Source organism: Spermophilus citellus, assembly GCF_964194105.1.
Source record: "Spermophilus citellus genome assembly, chromosome: 2".
NCBI classification, from domain to species: domain Eukaryota; kingdom Metazoa; phylum Chordata; class Mammalia; order Rodentia; family Sciuridae; genus Spermophilus; species Spermophilus citellus.
This window is the reverse complement of record NC_138183.1, coordinates 50,213,276-50,227,731: the sequence shown is the minus strand read 5'-3', so window position 1 is coordinate 50,227,731 and position 14,456 is coordinate 50,213,276. Positions and strand designations below refer to the sequence as shown.

General features: G+C 40.5%; 1 protein-coding gene across 1 annotated transcript; it reads right to left on the bottom strand.

Moving 5' to 3' along the window:
* Nucleotides 1-13,575: 13,575 nt before the first annotated feature.
* Nucleotides 13,576-14,136, bottom strand: LOC308642867 (interferon alpha-5-like; the record flags this gene model as incomplete). The annotated part of the gene is made up of 1 exon (XM_081282242.1): nucleotides 13,576-14,136. The coding sequence occupies one exon, from the start codon at nucleotides 14,134-14,136 to the stop codon at nucleotides 13,576-13,578; it is 561 nt and encodes a 186-aa protein (XP_081138368.1).
* Between the last annotated feature and the right edge of the window lie 320 nt (nucleotides 14,137-14,456).

Below are 14,456 nucleotides of genomic sequence, written 5' to 3'. Positions count from 1 at the left end.
ACCTTGATTCCAGATTCCACTTAGAGCCCAGTCTATAAAAATAGTGGGGGATGGAAGGGAGGAGAATGCAAAATGTAGGAAGAGCCTGGTTGGAAGAAAACATCATCCACCTGAACACAAGGAGTGAGAACCTCACCAAAACTCTTCATCTCACTGGAGAAGCTGGCTCAGCCATAGAGTTTCTGTGAAACTTGGGAACCACACGAAAAGCTTATGTTCAGGGAAAGGGAGAAGAGCCTGTCTTCCTGTCTCCCACCTGCTGCCTCACTCACCAAGCTGCTCCTGCCCAGGCTGTGGGTTCTCGGCAACCCCAGGAGCAGCTGGTGGGGCAGAGTATTCTCCATCTGAGCTGTGTGAGGAGGGGGAGTGCCAGCCTAGATCTGTGTGCCACTGGGTTCAGATACTTTCTGTTCCTTTGTACTTTCCCACATTCTGCATGTCTTGTCACAGGCCTTTAGCCAGGCTGCTTCTTCAGTTTCAGTCCTACTCACCACCAGATCCAGATGTCAATAGGTCACTATGCTGGGGACTGTGCCCAACTCTTGCTAAAGTTGGAATTTTGAATATGATACCCCCATAAGTGACCCCTTGGAAACTGAGAAAACTACAGAAGTAAGAAAGTCATTCTCTTTTTGTGAGTATGCTCTGGCCATAAAGTATTCTCTGAAATTCCTCCCCTAAAGTGGGTCATAACACATGCAATGAGCATCCTGCCCTATGCCCAGAGAACAGGCATGAAACCCAGGACTCTCAGAAGAATCTGAGCAAATAGGCCTTGGGGAGTCCCCCAATTTGTTACCATTTGTCAAATGGTACAATTTGTCAAATTCCCTTTAGGACAATGATCCTGCCACAGGGCTGTGCTCTTTCAATCTTTTCTAAGCATGAAAGGCATTTTCCCTGGGTCTTCTAATCACCATTGGACAGATCCTCCAAACAAAAGTTGAATAAAGAAACAATAGAACTCAATACCACAATCAATAACCTAGACTTAACTGACATATATAGAATATATCAACCATCATCAAGTGGATATACTTTTTTCTCAGTAGCACATGGATCCTTCTCAAAAATAGACCATATATTATGCCATAGGGCAACCCTCAGTAAATATAAAGGGGTGGAGATAATACCATGCATTTTATCTGATCATAATGGAATGAAACTTGAAATCAACGATAAAAGAAGGAAGGAAAAATCATACATCTCATGGAAAATGAACAATATGTTACTGAATGATCAATGGGTTACAGAAGACATAAAGGAGGAAATCAAAAAATTCTTAGAGACAAATGAAAATACAGACACAACATAACATATCGGAATCTATGGGACACAATGAAAGCAGTTTTAAGAGGGAAATTCATTGCCTGGAAGTCATTCCTCAAAAAAAGAAAAAACCAACAAATAAATGAGCTCACACTTCATCTCAAAGCCCTAGAAAAGGAAGAACAAAACAACAGCAAATATAGCAGAAGGCAAGAAATAATTAAAATCAGAGTGGAAATCAACGAAATTGAAACAAAAGAAACTATTGAAAAAATTGACAAAACTAAAAGTTGGTTTTTGAAAAAATAAATAAGATTGACAGACCCTTAGCCATGCTAACAAAGAGAAGAAGAGAGAGAACTCAAATTACTAACATACGAGATGAAAAAGGCAATATCACAACAGATGCTACAGAAATACGGAAGACAATTAGAAATTATTTTGAAACCCTATATTCCAATAAAATAGAAGACAGTGAAGACATCCATAAATTTCTTAAGTCATATGATTTGCCCAGATTGAATCAGGAGGATACACACAATTTGAACAGACCAATATCAATGGATGAAATAGAAGAAGCAATCAAAGGACTACCAACCAAGAAAAGCCCAGGACCGGATGGATATACAGCGGAGTTTTACAAAACCTTTAAAGAAGAATTAAAACCAATACTTTTCAAGTTATTTCAGGAAATAGAAAAAGAGGGAGCCCTTCCAAATTCATTCTATGAGGCCAACATCACCTTGATTCCGAAACCAGACAAAGACACCTCAAAGAAAGAAAATGACAGACCAATATCTCTAATGAACCTAGATGCAAAAATCCTCAATAAAATTCTGGCGAATACAAAAACACATCAAAAAAATTGTGCACCATGATCAAGTAGGATTCATTCCTGGGATGCAAGGATGGTTCAATATATGGAAATCAATAAATGTTATTCACCACATCAATAGACTCAAAGATAAGAACCATATGATCATCTTGATAGACGCAGAAAAAGCATGTCTTGCTTTTTTCTTGTTGATCTATCTTTTATTACAGGAACATTAGCCTTGAACTTCACAACTGCTTAGAAAAAGACTTATTTTCTTCCACCTTTCTATTATCAGAAGGTTATCAGAAGACCATCCAGTCTGTACCCACTGCCACATTGGAAGACTCCCATTGGTGGTTCAGTGGCCCTGGGGCAGACAAGAGCTGCCCAACCAGCATTTCCAACATGTGCCATCAGAGCCCTGCTTCTAGAAACTCCCAAGGAGCCCTCTCAGATACAGATATTGTTTGCCCAAGCATGGATTTACTTTTCTTTTGAGATCCAGGCAGTTCTCTGTGCCATATTTAATTCTCATAATCCCTCTTGATTGTGATGGTTAAATTTAGCTGTCACCTTGACTAGATGAAGTAATACTTAAAAAATGATAAAGCATTTTTTGGGGGGGTCTATCTGTGAAAGTGTGACTAGAGGAAATTGGTGCATGATTCAGTGAACTGAGTGGGAAGATCAATGTTGTCACCTGGAGTCTCAATCACAGCAGAAGGTAAAGGGAAATTTTCTCTTTCTCTGTCTGTCTCCCTCTATCTCTGCCTTGCCTAAAACTACCATACTTTTTTTTTCCTGCCTTTGGACTTCAGAACTCCATGTTCCCTGGCTTTATGGACTCCAAAATTTATACCTGCAGCCACACTGGATTTTCAGGTCTTTGGCCTCAGAGAGAATTACAACATCAGCTTCCCTGATTCTGAGTCTGCCAAAATTGGGTGGAGTCATGCCACTGGCATCCCAGTATCTCCAGTTACAGATAGCCTGTCCTGTTATTCCTTAACCACAAAAATCATGTGAGCTAATTCCTATAATAAATCCCCTATCTATCTATCTATCTATCTATCTATTTCAAATGTCTTAAATCTGTTCAGATACTTCCTGGGGCTGACAGCATCCAGTGATTGTTTGACAAGGTGGTAGAGATGCCAAGCCCCCTCACTCCACCGCTGCAAGTTCAAACCCATCTGAGCCTATGGAGGCAAACTCACCAACTGTGGTCTGACTGTGGATCCTGAAATAGCCCTATGATGTGGATCAACCGTCTCTCAGCTGTTGTACAGGAGAAATCCTATCTACCCAGAGAACTGGCAGGAGGCAGGCTCTTACATTCCTCTGAAGGCAAGTTCACCAACCTCAGTCCAGGTACATATCCTGAAGAATACTGCTCTCTATAATCTGGGGCCTCTCAGGCCATGCAATAACCTGCCTAGGGACTGGGAGAAGTCCTTCCAAAGACTCATTGGAAAGTATTTCCATCTATTTAACTGATAACAGGCCCACCTTTTGCAGACTCAACTGTGGATCCTAAAGCAAGTCTTGTACCAGTGCCAGCCCTACTGAACAAAGTCCTTGTCTTATCCATCAAGTGATCAGGCAGGGCCCATGCCAACTGCCTATCACCTAGAAACCAGCTTCTGAACTTTCTTCTGTGCTACAGATTAAGCAGTTACCACATGATCTGATTCCATTTGCACTTGATTGTGATCCCAGTAGCATTCCTTGAGAAGCAATGGAGAAGATCTTTATCTGCTGAAACTACTCTGTAAAGAATGGAATAGCTTCTTGCTCCTTCAAATGCACAGACACTAGTGCAAGATACATGGATCATGAGGTATTAGTCAAAAACATCACCAACACAGCAAAAAAAAAAAAAAAAAAAAAAAAAACCACCAGTAACTGGTTCCAAGGAAATAGAGATATAAGGATTACTGAAAAAAAGATTTAAAATTAAATACCTTAAATAAGGCTAATGAGGTACAGGAGAAGACAGACAGCTAAATGAAATCAAGAGAACAATTTATGAACCAAATAAGACGTTTGATAAAGAAATAGATGACATGTAAAAGAACCAAATAGATTCTGAAACAGAAAAATGTACTGACAAAACTAAAAACCTTAATAGAGAGTTTCAACAGTAGACTCAATCATGCTGAAAACAGAGTGAGTAAACTCAATGACAAGCTGTTTGAAATCAGTCAATTAGAGAAACAAAGAGAGAATTAAAATGAAAGGCAAAAGCAAAGGGAAACTGGTACATACACCATCAAACATATAAATATGTGACTTAAAGGAATGTGAGAAGTGACAACAGAGAGGACCAGAAAGCATAGTCAAGTAAAAATTGTGCAACACCTCCCAAATCTTGGGAATAATATTGACATTGAGATTTATTAATTGAAAGAACTTCCGGCATCATCAGTTCAATAAAGAACACAATTAGGTGCCACAAATGACATTTTGGTTAACAATCAACCACATAATAAGTTTATAATGGAGCTGAGAAGTTCCTATTACTTAGAAAAGAAAACCTCTGGAGAAAAAAATGAATAATTCCCAAGAAAATTCCCAGTGAAGTTTTAGCGGAAGCTTCTCTGCCTCAATATGACTTGAACATTACAGTTTGGTTCTTGAATCACTGTTGGGAGAGGGCCAACCAAGAGGTCATCTGACAGCAATTCTTACACAGAGCTCTTATTGAAAGAAAGATAAATTTGTATTAAGATACAGTTACTTATGTTTTTGTTATCTGTAATGGAACCTAGCATCAATTTAACTGACAGTTGTCATTCAAAATTGACACTCTTGATGAATCTTTTCTATGAGAAAACTAAATTTCAAACTTCTGGAAATGCAAATTGCTCTCAAGAATTTTATTAGAAAAAATTAAAATTATAAATAATAATATTATTTCTTTTAAAAATAAACCATGCTAGTCTCTCTAAAAGTTTTTGGTCAATTTAAAATGCATGACCTATTACTTCTATTTAAAATACTCTCATGATTTAGGTTTGAGGTGTTCTTCTGCTAGTGCAAAACTCTTAGATGAATTTGTGTTTGGGGTTCAGAAAAACAAGTCATGTAATTCATTAGAGGGAGTCAGGAGCATGAGTTTCTTCTCTCTCTCTCTCTCTCTCTCTCTCTCTCTCTCTCTCTCTCTCTCTCTGAATTTTCCTTGATGATTTCTAATGTTGAAAATGGGCAATTCTGCAGCGACACGCAACTGAATCAGTCATGGTCACTCCAGATGAATTGCATTGGTTACTAAATAACCACACAGAGATAGAAATGCCTTTTTTGGGGTTCAGTGATGGCTCCTCCCACAGAGGAGGCAAGAGAGGCAGGCAAAAAAGAGAGAACATGCCTGAAACCTTCCTATTTATTGGGGGGAAGACATTCGAGAAATTTCAACCCAAATAAGGCAAAGGATTGGGTTTCAGGGGTTGCTTGGGGATGTCTTGTGGTCAGCAGATTGACTGACATTTTGTAAAGCCACACCCATTTCAGGTGCCCTGTGTGGATCATAGGCAGAGTCAGTGAAAAAAACATATGTCGCACAATCAGGCAGCAATGTCAGTGCAGTTCCCTTATATATTCTCAAACGCATATAGCTCACATACACAGCTCATGGCTGGCTTGTGACACAATTCAATCCCCCCTTTGACAACCTCCCAGGCACAGGAGTTATACTGCTTTTCCTTCAAATAGCAGATGATTGTATGGTAATACTTCTGGGGAGCAAATCCCAAATGGGACACAGTTTTTCTATGAACCTTGGCTTCAGTTGATCCAGACTGAGATGAAGCCTAGAGCATAGTTGATCAAGGAAGAACTCATTGCCCTCTGCATGGTTGTCCACCGTGCTGAAGAGATTGAACATCTGCTGGATCATCAGATGATAGAGACTTATTGCAAGGGGATAAGCACCCCACCAGGGTAGGTTCCTGCTCAGGAGATGTGAGCCACCTGGGAAATAAAATTAGTGAGTATTAAAACAGCCAGAAATTAGATCGAAAGGGAGCATCTGATGGGTCTTCGAGTCCTGGTGGGAGCTGGAACTGAACCACCAAAAATAAAGGCTCTTATTCTTTACTTAAAGAGGAATACATCAAAGGAAGGGATAAGGTTTCAGGAGGAGTATTGGTTTAGTGTTTGCTTGGTGCTTGCTTCTCTATGTGGCAGAGATCTTGCAGTAAACAGGTTGATTGGTATTTTGGCAAGCCACACCCATGTCCGAAAGGCTGTGTGGCTCCAGCAGGTCACCCCATCTCTACTGCTGTGCAGAACTTGTGATGGAGCTAGGTAGGAAGGCACATGAACCAGGTGTTCTCAAACCAGCAAGGTTGCTTCTGAGAGTTCCTGATACCAGGATTTCCTGCCTAATAGCTTCAGTATCCTTTTAGTTCACACACAGTTCATGGATGGCTTCCAGCAAGACAGCTAGTTTCCATCTTCTGAATTTGGGTGGTCTTCCCTGTTTTTTGAGGAAAATGGAAGTCGGCTCAGTAGTTCAAGCATATTGAAACAATCAGAAGATGATCAAAAATGATATCAACCTAATTTATTATTATACACTAGAAGATAGTTTTACAAGTAAATTTCAGATATGCTGGGTCCAAATGCATACTTATCAGTCAAATGGGAAGTGTCTTTGATCTAAAGACAGAAGTGTGTATAGAACTAGATGCTGATTGCAAAGGTTGGTTCTGTTTGTAAAGCTAGAGTGATTATAACAGTTGTTTTAACTTCAATACACAAATAATTTTGAGTTTGCTAAGTACTGTATTAATTTCCAATTAATCTGCTTAAACCTCTGAATTTTATCTTTTACATTTCTGAGATGGGCACAGAGGATTCATTGACGACACTGTCCTCCTTTAGAACCCATGTTACAAAAACTGGTGATTATACAGTTGTCAGTTGCCATACAGGACTATTATTCCAATCTCTCTATCAAACTCACACACACACACACACACACACACACACACACACACTTTTTTACCTATAAATATTATAAATATCTATAAATATTCTCTGTTCTAGAAACAAACTTTTAGCCCTGATCCTAACATTCATTTTCCCTCCTTCTTTGATATAGAAAGTCTGCTCCCTCAGACCTATGAGTCCCTGTATTTATTCCATGTTTTACCAGATTATCTTTAGCAATAAAGTTCTACCTGTATCAGATTGCTTTTTGATTTATTCACAGCAAAAGCTGATGATTACTGACAAATGAGTTTCTCTCTATTCCTCTCTTTTTAGAACATATTCCAGCAGTTCTGTATGCTTATGCTTCACTAAGCCATGGGATCAGAGTTAATGTAGACACTGTCTTTTCTGTCCACTGAGGTCTACATTTCTCCTCAGTCTGCCAATAATACTGGGAGAAATCCAGGACTTTTTCAGCTTCTTATGAGTATGGCGATACTAATTTCAAGATGATAATATTTCCCCCAAATCACCAGACTCTCAAGGTGATTGTCACAACTAGTAACAAGTTCTGCTCTCAAATGGCAAAGTGTCTTCAATCCACACTCATCAAACTCATTCAGAGAGCAGGTGCACCACCTGAGGATTCCATATGAGGACTCCATTACTGAGAAGGGACCTATTCCTTTGTTGACAAAAGGATAAACTCTCCATGATTCTTTCCCCTGTCACTAGAGTTCTTGTCACAAAGACCCTAGTGCTCAGTAATGACTTCTCTCCTGATACATGTATCCGGGTATCAAAAGTATCAATAGTTTTCTGATCCTGAGATTAAAAGTTTGTTATGTGTAGGTAGCTAGAGGACTACGAGAATCATTTTACCTTCAATAGCCAAGTAAGATTTACTTTGCTAATTATATTTTTATTGTTTAATTCTTCCACTTTTTAGAATTCTTGTCTTCCTCAGATTTTCTGAGCTGGGCACAGGGCACTCATGGATGACTCTGTCACTCATGTGAAGCTATCATACACAAACATACGGCTTTCAGTTGATAATAGTTAGTGTGGTTCCATAGTGTAGTTCCATTAGGGTCATTGCTCCTTGGTCTCTGTCTCACTCTAAAAACACAGGGTGGTGAGACCCAGACTGTTATGTCAGGAAGAAAAAGCCCTCTTTCCTCTCCTTCTCTTTTTGATTTGTCACCTTAATTTTTTGTACAATCATTTTAATAGTGGTTTACCAGGAAAACTTTGTGTTGCTGCTCATGCATTAGGCTCTTATAATGAAGTCAGACAAATAATGGAAAGTAGAAGAAAGGTGAAAGGCTGCACTGCTTTTCTGTATCACATTTCATTTCTCATTTCAACTTTCCTAAAAAGCAAAATTGGACAGTTTGTGGGTAAAATGGAGAAAAAAGGATGTCATAATTTCGCAAAAGTGAAAGAAGGAAATGACTCTCCCTTGACCAGTAGCAGAGTGTAACTTAGTCACATGCAATGCAGCCAAATTGAGCCCCAGGGTCATGGCAGAGGGGAAGACTGAGGGCCAATGCTCAGGTGCCCAAAGCAGGGAAATGTCTGCTTCTGACAGAGGCTCAAAGACCAGTCAATGGACTGCCTGATTGTTCTCTCATTTAATCCAGATGTGATCAGCCCTTAGGAGAAGAGAGGGGAGTCACCCAATCAACAGCAGCTTGGCTACAGGCTCCAGTACTAGCACACTCACCGAGTCTGGTAGGACTGTGGATGTTGACCTTGGCTGTGCATTCCAACTTGGTCATAATCTACTAAGACAATGAAAAGTCTGCCCTGAGAAACCTAGAATTGAAAAAAGGAAGTTCTAAGGTCTCAAACATTTTAGTTCTAGTCTTCAGTCTTACCATCAAAATTTATTGTAGCCTGACTATAGACTAAGATCTCTGAAAGTATTGACTCTTACTTCCCATTAACACTATTTGTGTTAGGTCATCTAGAGAGCTCCTTGGAGACAAACATAAATCTGGAGAGATGAACTATTCTAAACTCACCAATGATCCAAGGTTAACATCTCAGGGGTAGTTGAGGTAATGGCTTGTCTGGAAGGTCCTATTAAGGACTGAAAGAACAGAAATGGACTTGATTTCTGAACCAAGTAAAGTGTGACATCAAATCCATACAGCAGAGAGATTGAGATGCCAAAGGATCTGGCATCTGGTTTTTGTCTGTGGACTATCTTTCTGGGCTCAGAAGGCCTACCTTGCCCTGTGCAGTGTGAGGCTTGGCAGGCAGGGAGGGTTGAGGTACAGCCATCTTCTTCCTCTTACTTCTTATACACACAAGCTTTCTCCAGCTCATGCTTTACCATGACCTGCCACTGCTCAAGGCACCCAGGGTAGGACCAAGCAGTCTCCCTGTGTCCTTCTCTAGTCCTGTTTCCCAGGCTGAGATAAAGCCCCTGGCTGCCAGCTTCACCACTTTCTTATCTGGTTTCCAACACTTTGCACTGTATAATAAATTGACATCTGGATATGTCAGAAAAATGGTTCTGGAGATTTTTCATTGTAAGTTGAGAATACAGAGACAAATTGTGCAATTTTCTGCATGGGAGCATGACATGTGAAAGTATTAGAAGTAAAACGACATTAAAGAAGTAAACAGGGGCTGGGGATGTGGCTCAAGCGGTAGCGCGCTCGCCTGGCATGCATGCGACCCGGGTTCGATCCTCAGCACCACATACCAACAAAGATGTTGTGTCCCCCGAGAACTAAAAAATAAATATTAAAAAATTCTCTCTCTCTCCTCTCTCTCTCCTCTCTCTCTCACTCTCTCTTTAAAAAAAAATAAAATAAAATAAAGAAGTAAACAACATTAAAAATTAATCAAAGGATGGACAGGGCAATAATGTTGAAAGTTGTTGAGCAATGAGAGACAGAGAAGAGGGGGGAGAAAGAGAGAGAGAGAGAGAGAGAGAGAGAGAGAGAGAGAGAGAGAGAGAGAAATTGATTTTGTCACAAGCCCTTTGTGGGCTGTGTATGGACTGTCGAGCATAGTAACCTCCTGAGGCTGAGTCTGGCACTGGGAACTCCCTGGGGCACTCCCCACAGGGACTGACTGCCTGATGCAGGTGAACTTCACCCTCAAACTCGCCTAAGATCCCACAGAGCACCTGAGAAGGGTGTGATCTGCCAGGATGTCAATCAACCTGCTGGATGCAAGACATCACAAAGCAAGACTCTTCCCTTGAAACCTTACCCCTACCTTTGATGTACCCCCATAAATAAACTACGGGAGCCATTTTGTCTTTGTCTAGTTCAAGAACCCATGTGGACGAGATCTATCAGATGCATCACTTTTGTAAATATATTTCTGAGTGTTTGTGTTTTATTTTTTGTTAATTATTTGAGATATTAAGATTTAGGGTGGCTTAATTATTTGAGATGGTGAGACTTAGGGTGGCTATTTAGGGTGGCTTGGATTCCTCTGGGCAGAAAAACCCTCCAATGAAACGCTGGCAGTCTTCTCCATGGTGGGGAAGGGGGTCCTGGGGAGGGAGGGGACGGGGCAGGGGGAAAGGAAGCCCACAAGATGAATATAACTTTGAGTATGCCAGCCTCCCTCCTCTCATCTGGAGAGAAGAACTGGAAAGTTTGGGTCTGTGATCTGAGCTAAGGTTTGAGTGATCCCTCCCTCCAAGCCCTTTTCTGCTAGCTCAGCAATTCACAGGCAATTTCTGATCATCCTCTTAAGCAACAACATTATTCAGACTTCTTCAAACTTCCCAGAGTCTTTCCCAATGGATTCTTCCACAGGCTGTCACCTGGCTACTTCTGCATTCCCTAAAAACTCTTTAATTTGCCCTCGCTATGTCTTAGTCCTGAATCAAGGTGGAGTAAGACTTCCAAGTCATTATTCAAAGAGACAGAATTTTATCTGGCATTAAGTGCACTCTGAAATCCCACTGGTTTAGGAAATTAAGGAAGGAGGAAATGCCAAGTTCAAGGCCAGCTTCTGCAACTTAATGAAGCCCTAAGCAACTTGGCAAGTTTTACATTGTTTCAAAATAAAAAGGGATGGGTTTGTGGCTCAGTGGTAAAGTGTCCTGATTTCAATCCCTCCTTCCAAAAAAAAAAAAAAAAAAGAATTTTCTCTGTACTATAAAGTCATGTTGGGTAATATACTAGGAGTAAAATTGTAAAACTAGCCACTTAGATTTTTCCTGATTTCCCTTCAGGTGTGCTGTCCTGCCTCCTATATACAATAGGCATGCTCTCCTGGCTCCTAGCATCACATAGGATACAGAGAAACTGAAGGGCCAGGAGACTCTGGAAGGCTGATCAGGCTGGAGAGAAGTGAAACATTCTGACCCTTTCTCCCACACACCTGTCCTTTGCCCAAAGAGGACACTACCTGCCTGGGGCTAGGAGTCTTTTCCTTCTCTGAGATGAAAAGTTAAGGAAATGGACTCTTCCAATATTGGGTCACTTCCTCCCAGGAGAACAGCCTATTTTAGCTCTATGTAAAAAGGCTCTTGCCAGTTTCCAGAATTATGCATAGAACAGAAGCTTAATTGCCAGACTTGGACTCTTTCTCTGCCCATCTTGGCCTGTAGGCTTCTGTCTTCTTCTGTCAATATTTTAATAGCTTCCAGAGTAAAACAAATCATGCTTTCTCTTTGTTTATTTGTGTCACAACTACTCTTACATCACTGTAATAACTACAGGCTTTTATTTCCAAAAATATTAACTAGGAGGAACTAAAACTTCTCTTGGAGGTTTCTGGAAAACTTAGAATTTTCATTCAACCATTGCTTTCGGTTGGTGGCTGCATACAATTTCAGAGAAAGTTTATAGCTGGAAACCCTAATAGAAAGATGTCTACACAGGCAGGTTAATAAGAAATGAAGGAGGACATCACAGTCCTTTTTGTTTGTTTCTTTGTTTGTATGTTTCATTCTGGTTTGTTTGTTTGTTTGTTTGTTTTGGTACCCGAGATTGAACCCAGGGCTACTTAAACACTGAGTCACATCCAGGATCTTTTTACTTTTTGATTTTGAGGCAATGTTTCCCTACGTTGGTTAAGGCCTAGCTAGGTCGCTGACGCCAGCTTCTAACTTGCCAACCTCCTGTCTACCTGGAGAGCCTCTGGGACTACAGGCACACACCACCACTCCAGGCACAAAGGAGATTTCTGAACCAGAGAGGGAGGAAACTATTGTGGTTTGGGAGTCACATGACAGGATCCATGGAAGTATGGAGCAAGGAGGAGTGCCACAGCAATCACAAATGAAATGTTTCAAACACATGTATATATACATGTATATTATGCTAATATTTTTAATTATATATTACATAGTATATAATATATTATTCATAGACACATATGTGCATGTGCGTGCACACGCACACACAAGAATGAAAACCTGTGATCTGCAGCATGCATGGAACTGGAGATCATCATGTAAAGTGAAACGAGCTGGACAAGAAGACAAGTGCCACAGAATCTCCCTCATGTGTAAAATAGGGAGAAGCTTATCTTATAGGAGCTGAGAGTGGAATGGCGCTTACCAGAGGCCACAGAGAACAGAAGGTGGAAAGATGGGAAAGGCTGATCAATGATTCCCCAGTACAGGTGGAAACAGGCAAGAAGCTGGTGGGCAATTGCAGGCTGTGGTGACTGTTCAGAGCACAAAACTCCTGTGTATTTGAAAAAGCTGGAGGGAGGGATCTTGAGATGTTCACAACAGAGACATGATAAATATTCAAGGAGATGAGCGTGTTTAACTTGATTTAAACTTTGCACCAAACATAATACTGTACCCCACTAATATGCACCAACTCCCAGCCCCATATATGTCAGCTGTTTTGTGTATTGAAAGCATCACTGCAGAGGAAAATAGATGGAATTGGCATAATTAGTGAGGGATGAAGAATATTTAAGTGGGAACCCCATGGGAGTTGGAGGAGAGATGAGTAAGAGAAATCCCATTATCTTTCCCTTCATATGGGGTAAGATTTTATAATATCCAGATTTTGTTGATTTTTTAAAATCTCAACTTGCCGGAAAGTATCACAACTAAGTTGATGGGAAAGTACAAATATAATGATGTGCATGAAACGAGCACAACATAGAAATCAGCATTTAGAACTAAAATTTCTATTTTGCTGCTTAACACAAAAATGGGAGAGAAGGAAAAGAAATATTTACCTAACCTCCCATTCTCCTGCAAGGTTGAAAGAATTTAAAAAATTGAAGAAGGAACTAATGAAGAACAAAAATTCAATTGATTAAATATAAAGAAATGATTGGTTTTATTAATCATATTATAAAGGTATACATAGTATTATATAGATTAAATAAATAAAATTTCATAAAGAGTTAAATAAATAATATTTAAATATATAAATAGATAACATCTGCAAGTATGTAAGGGTCTAGTGCCTCTAGATTTGACAAATTGGTTGAATTCTTCTCTGAATTACTGCAACAAATAACAGTCTTTGAAATGGCAGAACTTGTGAGAGTGTGGTAAGGTGTGTTCATCAGTGAGAAGCATTTCCCTGCTGGTCCATGTCTCATTCCATGCTCCTTAGTCTTTCATACAAATTCACTGATGAAGAGAAGGATTTCATGATTTCTGTTCTGACCACCTCCCAGGCACAAGGCAGGTATTTCTTCTCCTTCAGGTAGGCAGTGATCCTGTGGAAGTATTTCCTCACAGCCTCTTCCACCCCCACCTGCTTGGACCCACAGTCTTTCAGGTCATCCAGCAGCTGATAGAGGCCACTGAGGAAGGTGTCCAGGAGGGTCTTGTTCCAAGCAGCAAAGGCCTTCTGGGTGCTGAAGAGGTTGAAGACCTGCTGGGTCATCTCATGGAGGACAGCAACAGCTTGAGCCTTCTGTACCTGCTCACCCTCCAACTGCTCCTGGGGGAAGGAAAAGTCTTTCCTGTAGTTCAGGCAGGAGAAAATGGGAATTCTCCTCATATTTTTCAGGAGTGTCAGCGCTCCCTCCTCATTTTCCTCAGAAGTTTCAAGAGCCAGGCTGTGTATCTGAGGCAGGTCACAGCCCAGAGAGCAAGTGTTCTTGCAGCTGAGCACCACCAGGGCCAGCAAGAAAGCCAAGGGCAAGGCCATTGGGGATCTTGAAGATGCTGCTGTGCTGCTTGAGATGGGTGGTCTTGCACCTTTGCCTCTAGGCTCTCTGAAGTCCTTGACTTGTTCGTATGTCTTAAATAGGAACCAATATGATTTCTGTTTTCTGAATGTCATCCCCAGAACTTTCTACTTCTGTTTTTGCTTTCCATTATGCTTTTGCAACACGTGTTTAGAGGAGTGTTTCCGATCCTTTTTTCATTATTGGTTACCCATCCACTGCTCTCAGAACACATTTTAGTATTATATTCTGAACTGAAATTTCTATTAATTTCTTAATTTTGGTGTGGGGAGTTACTGGG